Source organism: Cnephaeus nilssonii (assembly GCF_951640355.1).
Source record: "Cnephaeus nilssonii genome assembly, chromosome: 7".
Lineage (NCBI taxonomy): Eukaryota > Metazoa > Chordata > Mammalia > Chiroptera > Vespertilionidae > Cnephaeus > Cnephaeus nilssonii.
Genome location: NC_137078.1, coordinates 69,867,480 through 69,891,973, shown reverse-complemented (window position 1 = coordinate 69,891,973; position 24,494 = coordinate 69,867,480). Strand labels below are relative to the sequence as shown.

Here is a 24,494-nt window from a genome sequence, read left to right as displayed (position 1 = left end):
TTTACTGGAGAAAGGTACACATTTCAGAACTAAGGTTTTGGCTTTTAAAGAAAAACATAATTACAATTTTTAAATGATATTAAAACCAAGTAATCAAAAGTAAAATTTACTTACTTTAGCAATCTGCAGCAACACAATGCAGTGTTTAATTGATTCTACCATGCTCTATAAAAACAAAACACTAATTTTAGGCTCTTGCCCTGGATAAAATGGTCATATGGTGTTAAAGCTCAATATATAAAAATGAATTAAAATATACAGGGCTTAGGGTCTATACTATAAAAGCAACACCCTCTCTGGATATCCAGTGGGTTTTAATATGCTGATAGTGTCAAATGAAGTTATTATTAGCAATTCTACGAATTGTTAAGGAATGCCAAAAAATGCTAATCTAGACTGAATAATATCTAAATGATCTTCAACACTTTAAACTGAATTAACTTCCAAATTCTTAGATCAACAGCTGGCAACCCAACGTAAATTTCTACAACATCAATTCAAGACTTTTATGGAATTATGGAGAGTAAAGGATCCTATCAAAATATTGGTGAACGTGGAATACTATTTTGCCTGTTTATAAATGCAAATCTTACTAGTAGCCCATTATATAATGTCAGAAAACCAGGACATTAGAAAACTTGAATTACAATATATTTTAATTTAAAAAAGAGAATACACGCTGTGGATAGATGACACCTTTTATCCAAGGATCTCAAATAGACAAGACCAGAAAAAGATAAAATGGCACACAAAGTCAATTTCAATTAGAGGAATTATTCATTTAAATTCCTTTAGAAAACAATACAGTTATTAAAATACCCTTGTAAAAATTCATAAAATTAAATTTTAAATTGCCCTTATTAATAATAGTAGCAGCTTAAAATACAAATAACATTTTATAGTACTTTTTAACACAAAGGCAGAATTTATGAAACACATAACTTACATTTGTTGTCTCTTTGAGAGTTTCAATTTTCTGTGGAAAAAAATAAGTTTAAACAGAAATAATCAGAAGCACAGAGGTATTGTTGTTTTTTTACTGGTTAGTCATTTAAAGAATTTTACCAAAATGTACTCATTACTCTTGAGTGCAGGCAGGCTGGGAAGGGAGTACTTTTGGTTATACTTTGTGTCTTTTTTAAAATTTAAATCAAATATTTAGATTAAGAATTCAGACATTTTATGAATTAGATCCTCAAATAAAATTCATGTGATTCCATTAATAAATTGAAAAATAATATAAAACATTTTTATTCCTTACCTAAAATAAGTTTATTTTTTATAGATTCACTTTGTGATTTTAAAATACTTACTTTAGAATCACCTTAAACTTTGCTAAGCTGTTTAAAAATGATATGGTACTAAATTCTAAAACTAAGACTGGAAGGTGAGCTAAACATGAAATACTGCTATAACCAAGTGTAAAAGAGCCAAATGCAAGACTATGGTCAACAGAAGTGGAAACAAAGTTGCATTAGGAAAATTAGTCATAGATAGAAAAAATGTAAATTAGTAAAAGAAAATAATATTCAAACTATAAAGTAGCTGTCAGAAATCCAGTAGCAGGACTAAAATTAAAGCAACACTTGTTTTGTTTACTCATGTGTGGCTTCTTGTTTATTACGAAAATTCTTGCCGGTTGGTTTATTAATATTTGAAATGATCACGTGTAAATTTAATAACTTTCTACCTTCAACATGATACCTGAAGAGGAAAAAACTTACTCCTAGGAAGGTGGTACTTATAAAAAGGGAAACATATTAAAACTTTGTGCATCGCCCTTTTGTTTAGTTATGAAACCATACAAAAACTCACCACAAAACTCCCCTTGAAGTCTATGTGGCAGTAGTATTATAATAGGTCAATAGCAATCAATAACACTGAGGTCCTTCTGCTATTTCTCCAAAAGGCTCTTGAATTTAAAAAATTTTAAGTAAAATCATGAAGTTACCTTTCTCTGTTCATCATCTTTGCAGTTTTGAAGTTTGTCATCAAAAAGCTACAGGATTAAAACAAAATGATTATAGAATCAAGCCACGTTACTACATTGTGCACATTTACTAAACATAGAAAAGCAAAGTTTAGTTCTTACGCACACTTCTTCCAGGGATGATTTATATGTATTTTTAAGATAACGTATATTTTTTTCAAGGCATTGTACCAAGTCAAATTCTACTGGTTGGGATTAATTACACTGGTGAAATCACAAATAAAACGTGACTTTTAAGAACTTAAAATAATAATTCAAACCTAAGTTTTTTCTACTTTGTCATTCAAGTTTATCAACACCCCTTTTTTCTTCCCAGGACCTTTGGTTATAATTAATTTTAAAGTAGAAACAGAAGACAATTTCAATAATAAAGAAAGTAGAGAATCACCTCTCCCAATCCCCAATCCCCAAGTGGAAAAGGAAGGCCTGCCCTAGCCCATTTGGCTCAATGGATGGAAAGGTCCCAAGTTCCCTTCCGATCAAGGGCACATGCCTGCGTTGCAGGCTCAAGCTCCAGCCCTGGTTGTGGCACGTGCAGGAGGCAACCAATTGATGTTTCTCTCTCTCCGTCTCTCCCCCTCCCTTCCACTCTCTCTAAAAATTATGGAAAAATATCCTCAGGTAAGGATTAAAAAAAAAAAAAAAGCAAGACCTTAGAAATAGAGCTACTTAAAGTTTACCGCTTTCATAGAATTTTTAAACAGAATGTGAAACTACTCTTGTCTTGCTTTCTTCTAATTATGTCTAGATATTTACTTTTAATGACCAAAAAAGTACATTATGTACATATACCATTTACCAATATTATTATAAAGATTTTTGAAATTAAGTCACCAATATCTTTTAATAAGTCAGCTTTAAAAATTAGTGAAGAACCACATAAGTGTTGTAAATTAATATCAAATCAATAACCGTTTTTACTCAAAAATCAAGCTCAGTAACATTTGCTACTTTATATCAATTCAATATATAAACAAATGCCATACCTTTAATTGTTCTATCAAGATTTGCAGGTAAGCATCAGCCTCTGTAAGTTTCTTATCAAAGTCTTGGACACTAGGAACAAATCCTGAATCCAGACCCTAGAGAAAAAGAAAATTTACAATAAATCTAGCAGTACCCAAGCAACACTTAATAGTACAAAAGATACTTTATCATTCACACATGGTATTATAATTTGAAAAATAAATACAGTACTTTTACACAAATAAGAGATCTGTTTAAATTACTTAAATTCTCCAAGGACAATGGTACATCAGATCTCCTCATGAACTTCTAGCACTATTCCCTTGTCATCAATTAACATGTGCTGGTGCTCAAATTCGGATTCACCTTGCTATTCAGAATCACTTTCTTTTCTCCCAAAAAGCCCCATAGAGGCTCCCAGTCACCTCCAGAGCAATGTAGTAATTCAGCTAAAGGAACATACACAAAATAACCTACATTACCTATGTTCCCTCTACTTTTTGTTCAGTCCATCCCTCCAGTCCTTTAATCTTAACTTCATATTCTCACTACTTAGTTCTCCAGTTCCTTAACCCACCTCATTAGTTCTGTTTTCCTCCTTCCTTATTAAAAGAAAAAAATAATAACCTAAAAATGCTTACTTTGTCTAAGAAGATACTCTAAGTGAAAGTGACAACACTTCTGTCTTAATCAAGTTCCCTCCTCACTTTCACCCTTGGCGTAAACACTACACTCTAGACAAGGCGTAAATGTTTATTTATTTAGAGGACCCACTTATTTCTCAGTTTAACAGTCTGACATTTGCATGTCCTACTTTTTGTACCCTAAAATTTATAAGTTCCAAGAGCATGGGATTCCTATTTTTTAACTCTCCTTACTCAAAAGAAACTTTTGAATTCTTAAATCATCTCTTATATGAAAAACACATCAATCCTGGGTGTAAAAGACAAAACAGTTGGAGTTTGAAAAAGACTATCAGCTTGCCATATTTGCATGCTCAGATGTCATGCAGTTAAACTGGGAAATAAGGGTCTGGAACCATTAATGTCACATTCCAACCCAGCCACAAAACTCTGTAAATGGGTGAAAAATAGTGGTTCAACATACTATATACTTGATTCTCACTTGTCATATCTTCCCTACCTTTGGCCAACATATAATGATCATTTTCACATTCCCCATTTTGGTAAACTGAGGTTAGAATTCACTTTTTATTATACCAATTCCTCATCTTTGCATAATACTTTAACCACGACTGAAGCACTTCCACAGCCATTATCTTAAACACCAGATTGAGATGATCTAGTATTATGGAAACACCAATGGGTTGGCAAACCTGGTTTCTAATTGCAGCTCAGTCACTAACAGGTATTGTGTCTCTCTAAGCCGCTGTTTTCTTACCTGACAAATATAGGTGGCCTCTCCTACTAATATTAATGTGGCAGCTACTACCTCTATTAAGAACATACTGTTACTAACACTATCAATTACTACTATTAGTATTGTTGCTCTTCCTAAACTAAAATTTGAATTCTGAATCAAAACAATAAAAACATAAGTCCTATTTAGACCAAGGGAAAAATCAATGCATTTTCTTTTTCAAATTCAAAGGCAATAAACTGCCTATATTTTAAATACATGCCTATATTTTTACATGTATGTAAAGAAACTGCTTGAAATTAGTATTGGAAAACCTCTTCCCAATGAGAGATGTCATGTATAAAGACAAAATAGAAGGAAAAAAATCATAAACTATGTATGCAAAATCCAGATATATTTATAAAAGTGTGGCTGAATAGCTTCATTTTCAAAGGTAACTCAAAAAACTTCCTATTAGAAACATTTATTATGTGCAGTATGATAATAACAGATGTGGAAAGGAAGGATAAATCTCACATTTCAGAGTAACTATTGTACTATTCTTAGAAAGGAGTAAGTTATTTCCATGTTACTGTACCCCCCCCCCCACCCCCACAAAAAAAAAATTAGAAGGACTGCTTGGCTTGGTTTTTGCTTTGTTTTACAAAGCAATATAATATTATCGATAATTTAATTATAAAACCCAGTTAAAATCAGCTAAATACATTGTTCTTGCTAAATATCAAAAAGGTCAATGGCACATTCAAAAATGAATAAAAGGTGAAGCATCTTAGAAAGTGATTTCTAAGAATTTTCCCTCTTCTGAATCCACTTAGAACTACCATTGTAAAATCTAATTAACCTACCCTTTTGAACAATCCTTATCCACTAAAAGTCTCTAGTCAATACATAGAAACAAATTAGATTTAAATTACTGAGATTTAAACCCACATACATTAATTCTTCAAAAACAACCCTTTGATCATATGAACTTCACTTGGCTCTTTTCTCAGTCCTGCCCCTAGTCCTCCACAACATTCCTATACCATTAGAATAAACTCCACATGGCACAACATCCAAGTCAAAGATCTACTCAGCAACCCATCTTTCTGTATAAAATGTATGATAGAAGGTTTATTACAACAGTTATTAGCTTAAAATCCCAGAACTGGCCTAAACTCCCTTGCACAGTCATCCATAAATCTTTGGTGTACTTTAAAAAGAAAATCTACATATACAGTTGCCCATATGCAATCAATAAAATGACATTTACAAATTTATCAGTAACACAGACAAGGCGTTTACAAATTTATCAGTAACACAGACAAGGAACTGATAGTAATTTTCTCAAATCTAGAAAAATGCACTAGAAGAAATACAACTTTTCACTATAAATTGACTTGCAGTACATAGAATCAAAGCCACCTAGTCCAACCTCCTACTCATAGAAGTGACTTTTATAATATCTTTGAAAGTCATCTAATATCTTTGCTTGAGTATCTAAAGACAAGGAACTTATTACCTCCTAACAAACTTTTTCATAAGAATTCTCTAAAGTTATAACTCCTCCTCTTTCCAGTCAACAATTACAATGTAAGATACAACACTTATTTATATCCTCTTTAGTGGAGTTTTATTTTAAAACTGATCATAAAAAATACAATATAGTCCTTTTACTATGTTAAGTGTGGTCTGTCTTTGAAAATAACTTAGAACATGGCAGACCCTTTAAGACAGTGTAACTTCTTACTTCAAATTAATTAAACAACCTATATATTTTAAATAAATCTCAATCTGCAGGTTGAGAATCAAACAGATGTACTTTCTAGTGCTCTACTCACCTTATCTAACATCTACCACATTTTATCAAAGTTAAATATTTAAGTAATTGACTTATCAAAAGGATAAGCTCCATGAGGGCGGGAACTGTGCCATTCAACAGTATACCCCCCAGGACTAGCTCAGTGTTGAATGATTGTTGTGGCACTGACTATAGCCATGTGGCAACTACTGGTGCCATGGTACCCATCTCCTTCATGACCATCTCTCCTTAGCCTTTCTGTTCTCGCTACCCTCCCCTTTTCCAACTTCCTCTCTCTCTTCATAGCTTTCTTTTCTTCTCATTTGTCTGTGTCCTTCAGCAGTGACTGAAGTGGTTCTGTAGCACTTTTGGCACTTGGGACCCAAGAGGTTGCTGCTCCCCAATTTATCATATTGATGAGCCATAGTTCTGTCTTGATTTCTGTCTGAATTCATTTAAAGTTTAAATTAAATACAACCATTATAGAGAATTAAAGATGAAATGTCCTGTTATGTAAAAGAAGTTAAATTAGAAAAACTGCAATAGAAATCAAATCTAAATCTAACCTTTAAATGAGAACTCTATGCAAACAAAAAATATTACTTATGTGACAAATAATGCTAAACCAAAATAGTCTCTAGTTTTTAAAAATACTTTGCTAATAAAGAAATCTAAAGTACATATATATAAAGTTAAGAAGAGGAATATAGGATTTTTATATCAGGATCTATGTAATTAATTTAAAATATATACACAGAGGCACACATCTGGCCCAACTGAAGATTTCAAAAATAGTATCAAGACTATAGAAGAATATCACACTGCCTCAAAACTGTATAAAAGTATTCCTTACTATCTTTCTAATACTTATGTTGAGCAGTATCACTTTTCTCAGAAGGCACTTCTCAAAGCTAACAAATGTCACCAAAATTAAATGAATTCCTATTGATGACTTGAGTTGGGACATTAAACACTATTTATACTTTATATATACACATAACTGAATACATCACCCCCATTAAAAAAATAAGGGTATTGCAAGGTATGTCCTTAAAACTGAAGTACATATTAATTGCAGCTGCTTTGGGGAGACTCTCTTATTAAATCTAAAACAATACAGGAAGTAATTTTTGAGATGGAGTAAGAACTGTTAATGTAATTCCTGCTGACAGAGGAAGAGTAATGAATAGTGGAGGGACAGGTGATAAGAGGTGGTTTAAGGTCTTCTGAGGTCAGAATCAGGAAATAAGAAACTTACAGGTAATTTGAGGAACTGATGAGAATAGCACAAGGAGAAGGGCTATAGCTGAATAATAACATTATAAAAAGAAATTTACAAATGAGTAATTATTTTCACATATCAAATCTTATTTCAGCCCTAACCGGTTTGGCTCAGTGGATAGAGAGTCACCCTGCGGACTCAAGGGCCCCAGGTTCGATTCCAGTCAAGGGCATGTACCTTGTTTGCAGGCACATACCCAGTGGGGCGTGTGCAGGAGGCAGCTGATCGATGTTTCTCTCTCATCAATGTTTCTAACTCTCTCCCTCTCTCCCTTCTTCTCTTAAAAAATCAATAAAGCATATTTTAAAAAAAAATCTTATTTCACAGCAAAACTAAGGACTAAGTACCCTGGCTATATCCAGCGCTTTCTCTTATACAGACAAAATTGTTACACAGTAAAAATACATTGCAAAAAGAGAAAAGGAAAATAAATTAGAAATAGAGACATTATTCCATGCCAGTCTCATAGAAAAGTACAGAATAAATTATCAGTAGAACTGTAAAAGGAAGTAACAGCTTAAAATTTTAACAAAGGAAAAACACTCCCCTCCCCCCCAAAAAAAAACAAGTCTCCCAATGAAAAAATAAATGGCATGAATACAGACAAAAGCAGATGATTGTTAAAAATTAGCAAAGCACAAAGCCTAAAATTAAAATAATGAAAACTTTGCAGAAATATCATTTTGATTAAAATATGAGAGTATTTGGAAAGTTAATGTTCACAATTAGCAATTTCAGATGACATGCATCACAGATACACTTTCATCCAATGAAAGAAGTATAGCGTATACTTACAATTGAATCACTTACAATTATTTTTGAAAATTCAAGAACTGGAGAGATACCAGAAGACTGGAAAAAAGCAAGTGTGGTACTGATCTTCCATAAAGGTAAGGAAAAAAGAGAATAGAAAGTTACCATGCTGTGAGTCTGACATCAATAATTAAGTAAAGGAATAATAAGAGAAAAATCTGTAATTATACAGAGGAAAAGTAGAAACATGAACAGCAAATGGCAAGTTAAAAGAAAAAAAAAAAAGAATGCCAAACTTAATGGCTTTCTGTTCCTTAGAAATTTGCTAACAAATTAAGTTGTTTTTTTTTTTAGAAAAGACACCATTTTGTCTTCTTACCAAATGATTTAGAATCTGGCTTAAGGATGAAAAAAAAGCATATTAAAGAAACCAGAAATAGTAATAAAACCATGATTCTATGTGGAGAATACTAATCTGTAATTTCCTTGGATGATTGAAAGTTTAGAAACATTTATAATCCCTGATGTCTCTGTTGTTTATTCACTTCAGCTAAGGAAAGAGCAGGATTTAGAGGTATACAGAAGTTTTAAGAGTAAGAACTGCTCCCTATTTTTAATCCTAAAGAACACCCAGCTATTGATTCATTTGGAGTTAAGATTATCAATTTTAAAATGTCTATAAAATTGAGTCTATTATCAAATTCCTCCACTGTATCTTCAGGAACATATTTTCCACTTAAATCAATGTTCTGATAATCTAAGGCTCCAAATTAATAGTTTCATTTTTATGAACGTGGTAGCTATAGCTTTCTTAACAACAACTGCTAGGTACCCCAAGAATGGCCTAAAAGTAGGGTCTTTTTCCATAGTTCTGATTCCCTATGGATGCATAATAGATATTAAAATATTTTTCAGGCCCTAGACAATTTGGCTCAGTGAATAGAGCGTCGGCTTGTGGACCAAAGGGTCATGTGCTTCTCTCACAATTGATGTTTCTCTCTGTTTTTCCCTCTCCCACTCTTCCTAAAAAAATCAATGGGAAAATATCCTGTCTAGGATTAACAAAAAAAGAAAAAATTTTTTTTCCAGGATATTAAGTTCCCTGCTATATGCCTTACACGTTTTCTCACTTTGTTATCACAAAACTGTAAGACAGACAGTAAGGTAAACAGATATTAGCCCATTTTTTAAGTGCTTACCTAACTCATGCAGCTGGGATTATTTTTTTAATTGAGATTTCAACCTAGTCTTTGGATTTCAAATCCATTACACTTTTCTATTAACTCACAATGATACTTGAAAAGAAATCATAGCATAAGAGCATTAAAATGTAATCTAAAAATTGCCTGAAGGAGCCCTGCTGGTTTGCTCAATGGTTACAGCGTCAACCCTTGGACCAAAGGGTCATGGGTTCAATTCCAAGCAAGGGTACGTACCTCACTTGCAGGTCTGGTGGGGGTACATGTGGGAGGCAACCAATAGATGTGTTCCTCTCACTTCCATGTTTCGCTCTCTCCCCCTCCCTCCCTCCCTCCCTCCCTCCCTCCCACTCTCTCTAAAAATCAATGGGAAAAACATCCTTGGATGAGGATTAAGAAAAAAAATGTTGCCCAAAGGAGCCTGATATAGTGACAATGAGCATAAGCTTTAAGGTCAAGACTGATTTAGTTTTAAATCCTGAATCTTTAGCTTCCTAACCAATTAACCTGTATATACTGGTGAAGTTCCTCTCTCCACCTCCACTTTCTCCTACTCTACTTCCTCCACTCAAGGTTGTTGGAAAGATAAAATGAAAGGATATGTGTAAAGTAACACAATAGTAGGTGTTCTACTTCCTCTTCATAATTTGGAATGGCAAATAACCAAGATTCACCACTGCATCCCAGGCCTTACAGTGGTACCTAACATACAGAAGTAAGAACTCAATGAATATTTGATGGATAAAAACAAAATGAACTAATAACTAAATAGTACCATAAAAACATGCAACTTTAATAGAGATCTATAATCAAGAAAGGATATAAATATAAATTGTATTTAATAGTCCTTTAAAGAAAATGAACAGTAAGTTAACTCTGAAGAAGATAATAGTAATCAAAAAGGTATGAACAGACAAAACAGTGATAAAGTACAGTCTTGGACACACACAAAATTCCATACGAGATGTTCAGAAAAGTATTGGTATTATGCCTGAATCACAAAAGGTAAATAGCACTGAATTTTTACCTTGGTAACGAGGCAAATTATATTAAGAAAGCCTTTTCTTTTCTCATAAAATAATCTGATTTTTGAAAATACATTAGTTCTTTGAAAAGCAGAATCTCTTTTATCTTTAAATTTACAGAGAAAATAGCTCGTGCATTATATGCATTAACAATTAATATGCATAACATTAAGTTTCTGTTTTTAAAAAAAACACAAAACAAATCTGAATTGCTCGTATAGTTGGGACAAAAAGAATTGCTTTGCCAAAGAGGAAGGAGTTACAGACTCCACTGCCAAAATTCATGCACTTCAATTACAACTTTCTGCACAACTACTTATTCTTTATGATCTCTTCATCTAACACTGACACCATTCTGTGACTTATAGAACAAACCACTAATATTGATTCCATAAAGTGATCTGGTGACTCACCCACACAAAAAAGGTTTGGAATTAGTACCATCTTCCTCTATTTAAATCACTGATAACTTGTCCTTTCAAAAGCCTCCCCAAATTTATTTAATAAAGCCATATAAAAAGTTGTCAAAACTATATAAAAAACTTAAAGTTTATAAATAAGATGACCAAATATCCTAGTTTGTCTGAAATAGTCCCTGTTTCTGCCTGTTGTCTCAGCAAAACTATTAGCAACCTCCTTACTCAAAGTGCCCCAGTTTGGCCAAGAAATTATATGGTCTCTCGATATAAAGGATGTAACTAGCATTTTAGAGATATAAAGGTCTAGAAAGCATATTAATTGCTTAAGAGGTTTCAGAAAGTAGCAAATTACTTAAAATTAAACATGAGTTTACAGACTCTGAATGTACAAAGCAAACTACAGAAATAAAACAGACACCTGAATTCAAGTCAATTAATATTAACTTAGTCCTTACCTTAAGCTAGATAAGTTGAAACATGAGTAATAGAGAAGTTACATTTAAAAAAACTATTTTATTCACACAGACACACACTGAAACAAAACACATGAAGCGTATATATTACTCCTGGGGAGTGGGACTGAGGGAACGGGGGAACTTGAGATAGTTCTTTACTTTATACATTCATGTTATCTGATTTTTTATAAGTATGCATTTATTTTAATTCAAAAACTTTATGTAAAAAATATTCTGAAACTGCACAGATGATAAATATTTAAAAAAAATTTTTTTACCCTAGCTGATTTGGCTCAGTGGATAGAGCATTGGCCTGTGGACTGGAAAGTCCTAGGTTCGATTCCGGTCAAGGGCACATGCCTGGGTTGTGTCCCCAGTGTGGGGCATGCAGAAGGCAGCCCATCAGTGATTCTCTCTCATCACTTATGTTTCTACCTCTCTATCCCTCTTCCTTCCTCTCTGAAATCAATAAAAATATATGGAAAAAATTTTTTTTCTAACTTTCAGCTTCTAAAATTATCAGCATTATTCTTTTAACATTATCTACAAATGCTAAAGTGTCTGAAGAAAGTAAATTTGGCAATGCTCAAGCTGCTCAGATCCACCTTTCCAAGCAAAATATAATGTAGCATAATGAATTTATAACATTATTTATAGATAAAGCACAAACTAGCAAAAAGCATTTAAAAATTAACAATCACCACTATACTAGAATAAATGCTGAGAATGATGGCCAGTAAAACAAAGCAGAATACTTAATTTTCCCCCCACATCCTTCCTGCCAGTAACATAATCATGACTCAACATTCAAAAAACAAATTCATAAAAAAACAAAAATACCTCCTACGTAATTCCCAACAAAGCGCTGTCTGACCATATGATATTGGCAACCAGTCAAAGCTTTTCTTTTCACACGTTAGTAGGTCGGGCTACCAGGAATGTCTTAAAAAGGCAGAGGGTAAGTCATTCCAGGATTTAAATGAGCTCTTACCAGCATGAGAAGGAAAAAATACATTCTTCCCCTCTCCAACCTCAGATTACGGCCTATCATTCAGCTTAACAGAATTTTTGAAAGCAAAAGGTCTCAATATTTATAGGGATCCACCAAAAACACACACATGTTTTAGGTAAGTTTCCTGAAAATTTGCTCTATGAATAACTAGAAGAAATTCACATTAAACACATACATCCTTAAACTGAGTATCTTAGTAGTTCAAGTTTTGAAATAACTGCAAAATTCTCATTTATAACATAATCCTTGTTGAAAATCTGATTATGTTTTTTAAAAATAAAACCTCACATATTCCTCTAACAAAACTGGATCTCTCTGTATAGAAAAATGTCACATAGAAAAGTAATACCCAAGGGAGCCAAATGATACACTAGTCAGACCAAGGGACACTCAGTCCTAAAAGGCTTTTTATCTCACACAAACCAACCAAACAAAACAGCAAAAACAATAACCATGAAATAGGAAGAACAAATTCTATAACTGGTTTGGCATTAATCCTTTAAAATTAATATACGCCATTATATTATATACGCCAAAACAGTTTTTGTATATCTGATTTTAGCTTCCAGTAAATATCAAACGGAAGGAAACCGTTTCAGTTATTACTAAAGCTGTTTAAAGTTAATACAAAATTACCCTGACTTACTTTAATAGATGTCAGAAATCTATCAAGATGGTCTAAAATACGACCATGAATACAGGGCTTGTTTTGTTCTCTACTGTATCTCCCTGACTAGTGCTTGGCTTGCAGCAAATACTCAACAAAAATGTTAAAAGTGAATGAAATAAGGAATTCTGAAATGTGTTTACTTATTGGCTTTTAAATAAAAGGTAGTCCAAGTATAAGAAGTTCTTGCATATCATAAATAAAGTATTATGAAAAAAAACTTATTTAGTTATTAAAAATGCTTTATTTTATAAGTCTGGATACTGAATTTTTAAAGGCTAATTAAAAGTTTTTAAGAAAAAATGAAAAATTGAATAGGAGGCAAGGCATCATAAGACCCGGCAATGACAACTAACCTGCCCTCTAAGAACTCATTCTCTTGTGACAAATCTTCTCATGAGCACTGCTTTACACATATTATTCTGGGCATAGAATTCAGCGTTACAATGATTTATTCAGTAGGAATCTCTTATGATTATGGTATCTTCTGGGTGGTTGTGGGAATGCCAAGATGAAATAGATATAGACCCTGTCCTAAGAAGTTTCAAATCTATTAGAGGAGATAAACATCTATCTACAAATAACTGATCCAAGCATGGTAAAATAAGTGTTATGAGAAAGGTACTAAGAGATACCAAGGAGAACGTTAAGGGGGATGAGTAAGGTTTCACAGAGGTAACCTTTTTGGAGTTCAGGATTTGGACAGAGATGGGGAGGGGTTAAGTATTATACCAGTGGGCCCCACTGGAAATAGCATAATGAGATGGGATGTCTGAACTTCTATTTAATGTGACTAGAGAGATGAGGATAGGGTTAAGGAAACTAACTAGGCATGCTGAAGTACTGGGAAATTAGGAAAGGCAGGGAAGCCTTCATCATCCTAAACTGAAGGAAGAAGGAAGGAAACAATGTTAACCATGGACCAATCAAAGAAGGAGCTACTCAAAGGATACTCTAGTTGTAGGAAACAGCCACTGCTAGAAAAGCATCAAATCAGAAAAGGAGCAAGATTCAATACTCGCAAAGTTTCTCTCTTTCTTCAATCTTCCGTTGCTGCTTCCCATCGGCTAACCCTAACCAGGTGACACAGGCTGTAAAGGTCAGCCTCCTGAAGCTGAGAGCAAAGAAAGGCAGAGAATGAACCTGCAGGAAAATGGAAAATAACCAGAAAAGGCAGGTATACTCCCAGACGCAGGGCTAGAATAAGCACCAAGAGAGGCTGGAAAGCAGGAGGATGCCAAAATGAGGAACAATACTCTCTTGGAGAAGTATAAGATATATTTTTCAGATATAGATGCTGAAACCAAACTTAGCAGCTAACCTGGAAAAACTACTGGAGTTTGGGGAGTAAAGTAAGCCATGGTCGGAGAGCAACACCAGAGCAGCACCTTGGTTCTCTAACAAAAGAATAAAAGAGCAAGAATCATAGGGCTCTAGTCCTAGTTGTTCTATTCTCTAACTGTGTGATCTTGGGCAAATCACTTGGCTTCTCTGAGTCTATTTCCTCCACTATAGAAATAGGTAGAGGTTGAATTAAAATTCCAAGATCCCTTTCAATTTCGGGATTCTATGAAGTCAGTATCTCCAGATAAACAAGGTGAGTAAATACCTCACCATATTGGAAAAACCTGAGGCCCACTTACTTTTTAAAAAAAGTTCATTTCATTGCAGAAAAGGCAATAAGAACTTATAGGTTCCAACTGCAGCCAAGTCCTCCGTGGTATGACAATAATAAACTCTATCATTTAGTGTAACCTTGAAACTGAGTGAGAAAGACTTAATGCAACCAGATTTTAAACCCTGGAATACAGAGAATGCAAAGAGACAACTGAGTAAGCAGAATAACTTGGTTCAATGGCACATTTGGGAAAAAATAAATTAAGTCGCTCAGTCAATAGAGCAAAGAAGCAAAGTTCGTAATTGTGTCTCCAGAAATAAATGAACTCCAATGTAGAAAGGACAAGTTTGGGTCAGTCTTTCTCCCTGACCCCCTCTCTCACATGTGCAGGCACACACACTCAGCAACCACTACTACTCCTTCGTGATACAAATATTCACTGAATATCTGTTATGTGCCAGGTACTATCATCACTTTTAAAGGATATCTTTAAGGACACCACAGATTAATAGCAAATATAATTAATCATTACCTAAACTTCTGGAATGAGCTCAAATCTCACCCCTTCCAATTAGTCTCCCCTACTTCTCTAGTTAACAACAAACTCTTTTTCCTATGATACTATCACAGAATCAATTTGTGCTAGCACTTCTATTAGCATTCTTTCAACTATATTAGAGGTCATATAAACTGAGGGGGTGGGCAGCATAGCTGCGAATCTGCTCACCATTTATAACATAGTTTTTAAACATTTTTTCCAATCTTGTCTCTCAGGTGTGGCAGCCACTAGGGAGCTTGGTGACTTAGGAAACATCTTTAAAAATAAATAAATAAATATATATATATATATATTTTTTAATTGATTTCAGAGAGGAAGGGCGACTTAGGAAACATTTCTAACTTACAGGCATAAACCTAATTCCAGTACAACTGAGCCAAAGGTTTGCACACTTAGGAAATGAAGTTACATTTGATCATTTAAAAAGCACTGAGCACTATGTGCCAAGCACTGGATTAAGGACAAAGGCCATGGGGATACAACGAGGAGTAAGGACCTCTGGTCTCTAGGAGATTGGAGTATAATATAAGTACCAGATATGTGAACAAAAAATGTAGAGTGCAATCTAGTGAAGGATGTTATATGGAGATACGAACAAGTGCTGTTGTAGCACACAAAGGTCAAGAGTAATTCTAACCTGCTATGCCTGACGAAAAACAAGAAAAGTAACAAAGAAAAAGTAACACACAAGCAGTGTGTTAAAGGAAGAACTGGAGATTTTATCACTAGACACAATTCTGTGCAATTATAATTCCAAGTAGAAGGGAAAGGCTGTGAAAAGACAAAAGAGCTATGAAAGGCTTTGGCATGTCCTAAATGACGATACTTGGCTTTGTTGTATTTTCAGCCTAAGAACTATTCCTTCAAATGTAATCTTTGTTTAAATGTTTACTGAAAAACCTTCCTAAATATAATTTTAGGCTAAGTACATTACAGTAATCATAAAATCTGTCTTCTTCTATAGAATGCCCTTACGTATCAGTTAGTTTAGATACTGATAGAACTTGACATCTCTCCGGGGACATTCTAGAATTTGCTTTTTAGAATAAAAGTCTGATATCCCCTTTCTCAAGCAATAGACTGCAAACCATGCAACCGCCAGATTTTCCAATCAGCAGAATATGTTAGTATCACAATGCTCTTTCTGGCTGAACCAAATTTACATTGAACTAAATTCTCTGCTGATCTTCATTTCAATTGTGGATAGTTAAGTGGTTAGATTATCACACCAAACACAATCTTTTCACATTAAAAAAACAACACATACCATCCAGAACTTTAGAAATATCAAAATGGATGTGACCATAACCTTTGCAGCCTAGTTTTATTGAGAAGCACTTGATAATGTCATCTCTGTGAAAACCAAACTCAGGACTGTCTGGAAACAGATCCAGCTTCTCTGTTACCTCTCATTTCCCATTTAAGCCTCTCAGACCAAAAATCTGATTTTTAGTGGTTTGTATCGTCTCTGTGCTAGAAAAGGTAATATAGTATCTTTATTTCAGTTGTCTCTTGCTGGACTGCACAAAAAGGGGAAAAATTTTTTAATTAAGTAAAAGCAAATGAGATGTTAACATTATTCATTAAAGGGCTTTATCACCTACTCAGTTCAATTCAGGCAATATATTGAGAGATGATGATTCACAGATAGTGGATGAGAATTTCCAAGTTAAAGTTCATTGCAAAAGCTCTTAAAACTGCAACTACTATTATAAGATTCCTCCCAGTTTCTTCACTGAAACTAGGAAATTACTTGATTTATTTTTAATTTCCTACACAGCTAAAAGTTAACAATTTAAACAAGCAAAACTACGTTACTTCAAATTAGCAAAAAGAAGTTCAATACATCTTTCACTGATTCATAGCAAAATAGAGAATGAACGCTGCAAAAAAAATACATGATTCCAAACATGCTTCCTAGTCTATTCATTACACTCAACTTTCCATAGCTAAGCTGTGCTCAGAACCTAAACCTAGCCCCATACAACTATTCCAAAGCTTTCAGTATTTTTGCACAAGCTACCCAAAAGGCATAAAACCCTCCCTCCCCTCCCCACACACACTCACAAATAACACCCATAATCATTACACAACCCAAAACTGGGCCAGGTAGGAACACAATGCCAAAAATAAAACAACAGAAAATGGCCTGCAATTGGAGATTCCATTAATGGGCTACGGGTAAAATTGGGCTTTCACATTAAGAGAAAGCTTAACTTTTGTGTTTAAAATAAATATCTTCAGACAGCGTTCGAAGGAAGAGTTCAAAAAAATGAATCGAAAAAGGGAAGATTCTCTCCAATGTGGTTTGGTGGCGAATGACTCGGTGGAACAGGCGGCCCCTGGCCTCAGCCTCCACCTCCTGCGGGCGAGGAAGTGAGAGCTCCCCAGGAAGAGGCCCGGACGGCCACGTCGTCCTACTCACCCCGAGGGCGGCGGGAAGGAGGCAGGGAGAAGCGCCTTTCGCGCCCACGGCCCCGGGCAGACAGCAGGGACCCCGGGGACTCAGGGATGAGGGCCGGCCCCTCTCCCAGACCCTCGCGGTCTACTCACTCCGCAGCTGGCCAGCAAGAAAGCCATTCGCCAAGGCCCCCGCCCTCGGTGCCTCCAGGGCAGGGAGCCGGGGCCGCTTCCCAGCGCCCCTCTGCTCCCCCCGCGCGGCTCGCAGGGCTACGGTGCAGTCGGAGCGGCCAGGTCCGGCCGGTCCCCCAGGACACCCCTTCACCCCTACCCCTGCCCCGTCCCGCCCCGCTCGGCCTAGGGGCCGCCCCGATTGGCTGGGCCGGTCCGCTCCTGGCAAAGAGACCCCTGGCGATTGGCCATGGGTCACCTGCTGTAGGGAGGTGAGGCTGACGATTGGTTAGGCCAATTTTGGGAGAGGCGGGAGAGCCGGCCACCAGCGGGTGGGCACCCGGAGGGCCGGGCTTTTCGGCTCCCGGCCCCGCCCAGACCGACCGGGCCAGGGGCTGCCACGCCCACGCCTCGCGACAGGCGACTGCCGCCCCCGGGAAAGGGAGGTCAGCGCCGGAGAGAGCGCAGCTAGGCGGTTCCTATAGAGTGGCGACTAAGAGAGGACCCGGTCACAGACGTAAACAAGCTTTACTCCCATTTGGAGGCGGTTTCTAGGTACCACCTCCACATATTTTGTCAGCTGTGGAGCGAAGTTTCATCTTGATAACTGCCTTTGCTTACTTCCGGAAAGTTGTTTGTTTCTCCTGCCGGGGAAGGGTGAAGAGGGGGAGGGAGAGAGGGGAGGAGGAGACACAGTATCGTAAACAAAAGCATTGGTGCCTGTTTTATTTAAAACTCCAGGGAAACCTCATGGGCCTGCTGTTGTGCTACAGCTCCATAAGGAATGTAGGTGGCTTGTGAAGATGCTTCAGGAATCCAAAGGTCTTCAAATTAGATCAAAAGTTCAGACCTGGACAGAAAAGTGTCCATCTAAAACGCAGGAAGTCACAGGCATAAATCCGTAACTTATTGGAGGACAATCTTCTTTACTGCTGTTACTATTTTCCCTTATGGCTATTTATATACACCTGTAACTCTATTAAACTCCTAAGTGTCTAATAGATTGTTGTGCTCTACTGGTACTCCCTACAACAACTAGCATAGCACAAATTGCACAAAAGGCTCAATAAATGCTTGCTGAACTCTGTGTTAAAGATACCTTCAGTTTGTTTTATGTAAGTTTTTTCAAAATGTTCAATATCAAAAGCACTCCCTTCTTCCTGCAAGCAGTCCTCAAAAGTCTGGTCCTCTTCCAGAGTTCCTTATCTCAGTAAGGGAAAACCACTACCATCCACTCTAATATGCTAACCATAAACCAAGCAGCCCTTACCGCCTTCCTCATTTCACATTCAATCCATCATTTTTACCTCCTAAATACTTTACTGTCATTTTTACCTCCTAAATACTTTATCAGTTCTGTCTACATTTCTCCATCAACATCACACAAGACAGGTCCAGGCCGCTTGCAATAATCTTAGTAAAGTCTTCCTGAATCTACCCTAGCTCCTCCAATTTCATTACACCCTCAACACCCCAAGCCCCCAGTTAAAGAACTGTGCTTAGGATACAGGTCAGTCTTTAATAACCGCCTACAAGGTTTAGCCCCACCTGCCTGCCTGCTCCATCTTACACCTTCCACTCCCTCATTTTGTAAATCCTCACACAAGGATATTTTCCCACCATTGATTTTAGAGAGAATGGAAAGGAGAAGGAGAGACAGAGAGAAACATCGATGTGAGAGAGACATATTGATTGGTTGCTTCCTGCATGTACCGGGCCGAGGAACCTGCAACCTAGGTACGTGCCCTTGATTGGCATCGAACCCAGGACCCTTCTGTCTTAGGGCTGATGCTATATCTACTGAGCCAAACCGACTAGGGCTCCACTCCCTCATTTTCTGTACTTCACACAATGACCCTTTTCAAGTTTCCACAATTTGCCACAGACCTTCCAACCTCAAGACCTTGGCACATGCTTTTATTTCTGTCTTTTACACTTTTCCCCTTGACACCAATCCCAACCTTCACTTAATTACTTCTCATCATCATCTCCTCCCTGCCTATGTAAATTCTTCCTATTATGTTCTCATAGCTCAAGCAACTCCCCTATGTGAAACTTATCACAGTTATTTTACATGTATTTGAGTTATTCCTTTTTAATTAACTTCATTTAATTTGAATACAATAAAATGCATCCATTTTAGATGTACAATTCAATATATATATATATATATATATATATATATATATATATATATATATATATATTTTTTATATTTTATTGACTTTTTACAGAGAGGAAAGGAGAGGGACAGAGAGCTAGAAACATCGATGAGAGAGAAACATCGACCAGCTGCCCCCTGCACACCCCCCACCGGGGATGCGCCCGCAACCAATGCACATGCCCTTGACCGGAATCGAACCTGGGACCCTTCAGTCCGCAGGCCGACGCTCTATCCACTGAGCCAAACCGGCCTCGGCCAATTCAATATATTTTGATAAGTATATGCACACATGTAACCATCAAGTAAGACATAGAACATTCCCATCGTCATGAAATTTCCCAGTGCTCCTTAAGCAGTCAATCCCTCCAAACACTGTTCTGCTTTCTATTTGCATTATTCTTAAAAAAAAAAATTTTTGTTCAATTTACTTAAACTAAAAAAAAGAAAACATTTCACACATTTCTCCCACCTATCCCCACTCCCATCTCTTGCAACCACCAATTTATTTTCTGTATCTATGAGCTTGTTGGGTCTTTTTTAATTTAGTCTATCTCTGTGACTTATTTCACTTAGCATAATGCCCTCCAGGTCCATCCATATTGTCTCAGATGACAAGATTTCATTCTTTTTTGTGGTTAAATAATATTCTGTATTGTGTGTGTGTGTATTACAATTTCTTTATCCATTCATTCATCAATAGACACTTAGGTTGTTTCCATATCTTGGCTATTGTAAATAATGCTGCAATGAACATGGGAGTGCATTTTTTTAATTAGTGTTTTTGTTTTCTTCAGATAAATACCCAGAAGTGAAATTACTGAATCATATGGAGGTTCTATATTTAATTTTTAAGGAACAGCCATACTGTTTTCCATAGTGGTTGCACAACAGTGCACAAGAGATCCCTTATCTCCACAACCTCACCAACATTTGTCATTTATTGTTTTTTGTTTTTAAATAATTCTAACCATGCTAACAAGTGTGAATTGATCTCTCACTGTGGTTTGGATTTGCATTCCCCAGATCTTTAACAATGTTGAGCATCTTTTCATGTATCTGGTGCCTATCTGTATGTCTTCTCTGGAAAAATATCTATTCAGATTTAATGCCCATTTTTAATCAGGTTATTTGTTTTATTGCCATTATTCTTTGATAAATGTTTATTCACCACCAGACTGTAAGCTCAATGAGGCGAGGATCTACGTATCTGATTTTGTTAAACATTATATCCTCAGTTGTTTAGCCAAATGCCTGGATCTCATATGGGAATAGATTCTGAAAATAAATAATTCTGTGATAAATATTAAACTATAAACAGTAATGTAGAAAAAAACATTCATTTTGCCAGATGGACATGGTCAATATCCAACAACTTACAATGACACCCTTTTAAATTGTCTTTAGTATCTGCTTTTCTAGCAGCTAATTTTGTACCTGAGCAGGCCAAAGTACTTAATTCAATATTAGCTGACCACACAGTTCTCCAGGCCAGGGGGAAAAGCCTACATCTCCAATTCTGTCTATGTATTGTATTGTTTGACCCTTATATAAGAGACAGAGTACGTATTTATATAACTCTTGTTAGCAGTTCTTTCATGTGCTTAGGCCTTATCTCCCCAACTAGACAGAAAGACCTATGGTGTAGGTCATCAAGGACTTCGTATTTAACAGTGTCTTTCCAAGTGTTATTTTTGTTAAAGTATCCTCCAAATCTTCCATCACCACCATCATAGGTCACTAGTTTCTAAATCTAATGCACTGTCATTTTGACAGTTTAATGTAAACAGCTGAGTAAAAATTTAATTGGATAATTTAGATACAATTATCATCAGTTTTTTATTGATAGATTCAAGTGTTAAGATTAAGGGTAATGACGATTGAGAATATGATTTATGACAGTCTCTTAATGAGTTTTCTTCAATTGCATATATATTTAAAGAGGTCACAGCTAGCCCTAACCGGTTTGGCTCAGTGGATAGAGCGTCGGTCTGTGGACTGAAGGGTCCTAGGTTCAATTCCGGTCAAGGGCATGTACCTTGGTTGCGGGCACATCCCCAGTAGGGCGTATGCAGGAGGCAGCTGATAGAAGTTTCTCTCTCTCATCGATGTTTCTAACTCTATCCCTCTCCTTTCCTCTCTGTAAAAATCAATAAAATATATTTTAAAAAAAAATAGGTCACAGCTATAGTCCACAGTTTCATACTAGAGATAACTATTTGTAATAGATATATAGTTCTCATTTTCCTAATCCTTGTGTAAAGTTAGTGTACATAAAAGATGTAGCATTTATAATGAAGACTAATTACACAATACAAGTCAACTTTACTGATTTTATTACAAAAAACTGTAGGACTTCTAAGCAAATTTGGGAACTCCATGTTTTTAAAGAAATCTACAAGTTATTTTAGAAGAAAGTTAAGTGACCAATGCCTTAAACCCATATATGACAACTGACTACCTACCTACTCATGTATCAAAGAATCTTCAATACTTATTTTTGAACTACATAACCAAATGATTAAATTAAATTGGCACTTATTTTTGTTGTTGTTCAAGATGAAGAACAGACTATGGTGATCAAGTACAAAAAAAAACACACCACAATCATACTGTACACTCACCTTAAACTTATATAGTAATGTATGTCAATTATTTATCAATAAAACTAGAAAAATATACAAAAAAAAAAAAAAACTAAAAAACCCCCACAAAATTCTAAATTTCCCTCTGACTGCATCTCACCAGATGCAGACTGTTTTACATAAAATAATCTGAGAAAAATATAAACACTAAGATTCAGAGTGAGGGGGTATTTAATATGACAAGAAGTCTATTGAGTAAAAAAATGGGCCAATTTTAAAGATGCAAAGAACATTTTATACAGAATTCAAGTATTATGAACTACTTTTAAAAATATTATTTCGGCCAGAGTCTACTAATGTTTACCTAAAATCATATTCTCCTCTTATGTCATCTCAGACATAGATGACAAATATTTTTGATAGAAATAGGAGGAAAAAAAGAAACAATAGGTTTTTTTAAAAATCATAGTTTCCCTAGGAATTTGCCTAGCAACTCAGGCCAAATGATTGAAGCAGGTAACATTAAAAGACAACTCTTGGCCTAGCCAGTGTGGTCCAGTGGTTGAGCATCGACCTGTGAACCAGGAGGTCATGGTTCAATTCCTTGTCAGGGCACATGCCAGGGTTGTGAGCCTAATCCCCAGTACAGAGTATGCAGGAGGCAGCCAATCAATGATTCTCCCTCATTATTGATGTTTCTATCTCTCTCTCCCTCTCTCTTCCTCTCTGAAATCAATAAAAATATATTTTAAAAATACTTGATAAAAAAAAGACAACTCTTGGAAGCAGTATATGCAGCTCCATTATTTTGTCTGATCAATAACCAGAAGTCTGAAAATTAAAGTCAGCCAAGAAGTGTCCATGTAGAAACTTTGGCCAGATGGAATAAATAAACTACTTAGCATATGGTAGAAGCAGTCCCTACCTTATGATCAAGTCTACCATGTTCCAAAAGTTTGTAAATAATTTGCAATTCTCAATACATTATCGAACAAAAAGAAATATTTGTTCAAGGTTAGGAATAAACACCACATAATGGCTATGATAGTGTACAGTATTGCCTTGTTTACCACGGTATCTTTAGCATATGTGTCTGTTTCATGAATGAAATTCCAGGTACCATGCTATAAAAAGAGCCACATAAAAAGGTTGAAAATGGCTAGTCTCGCAAGCAGAACAAAGAAAGTGTAGAGGCAGAAGGCCGATGTTTTTCTATGTGAACCTTTCAGCACCACTCAATTTTAAAAATTATATTAGATAGGTACTATTGCCCCAATTTTTACAAGTAAGATCTGCATTAGTCACTCAACTTTCTTCTGAAACAACTTATACATTTCATTAAAAGCACATGAGTTAACAAATTTCGTTAGCCCTAACCGGTTTGGCTCAGTGGATAGTGTGTCGGCCTGCGGACTGAAGGGTCCCAGGTTCGATTCAGGTCAAAGGCATGTACCTTGGTTGCAGGCACATCCCCAGTAGCGGGTGTGCAGGAGGCAGCTGATCAATGTTTCTCTCTCATCGATGTTTCTAACTTTCTATCCCTCTCCCTTCCTCTCTGTAAAAAATCAATAAAATATATTTAAAAAAAAACACAAAACAAATTTCGTTAGAAGTACACAGCTCCTTGCCATAAGGTGGGTGAAATGACTTTGTATTGCATAATTACTCTTCATTGTAAATGCTCTAGCTTTTATGCATTCTCACTTCACATTAGAATTAGGAAGTTAACAAATGAAAGCTATGCATTCATCTCTAAAGAAAGGGTATGGGAAAAGCTATTGTTTTTATTTTATGTATTTCTACATAGTTTAACAATTTTAAAAAGCACAACTTATGTCATTATTATAGTCTTTAAAAATTCAATCTTCATTATTATCTTTATTTTCTATACTAGACTGAGCTCTGTAAAGGCAAGAACAATATGTCGTTTATTCACAATGATATCTTCTACAACTATAATAGTGCATGGAACACATGAAGTGTTTGATAAATATTTATCAAGTAAATAACTTTTCTGAAACATTCTCTTTATGTTCTGAATTGAACATGTACTTTATTTTTATAAAGAGAAG

The 24,494-nt window shown here is 35.7% G+C and overlaps 1 protein-coding gene across 4 annotated transcripts in view; it reads right to left on the bottom strand.

Annotated features, from left to right (window-relative positions):
• Positions 1–24,494, bottom strand: part of OSBPL9 (oxysterol binding protein like 9) — a 132,919-nt gene that overhangs the window by 40,719 nt on the left and 67,706 nt on the right. The window contains exons 5-9 of one of the 4 annotated variants that reach the window (XM_079776925.1): positions 8,194–8,277; positions 2,977–3,072; positions 1,952–1,999; positions 947–976; positions 115–165 (exon numbers count right to left, since the gene is read on the bottom strand). In XM_079776925.1, the coding sequence (XP_079633051.1) occupies positions 115–165; positions 947–976; positions 1,952–1,999; positions 2,977–3,072; positions 8,194–8,277 (309 nt within the window). Of the gene's footprint in view, positions 1–114; positions 166–946; positions 977–1,951; positions 2,000–2,976; positions 3,073–8,193; positions 8,278–17,530; positions 17,840–24,494 lie in introns of those variants that run through there. The other 3 variants (XM_079776923.1, XM_079776924.1, XM_079776922.1) reach the window with 3 other exon arrangements.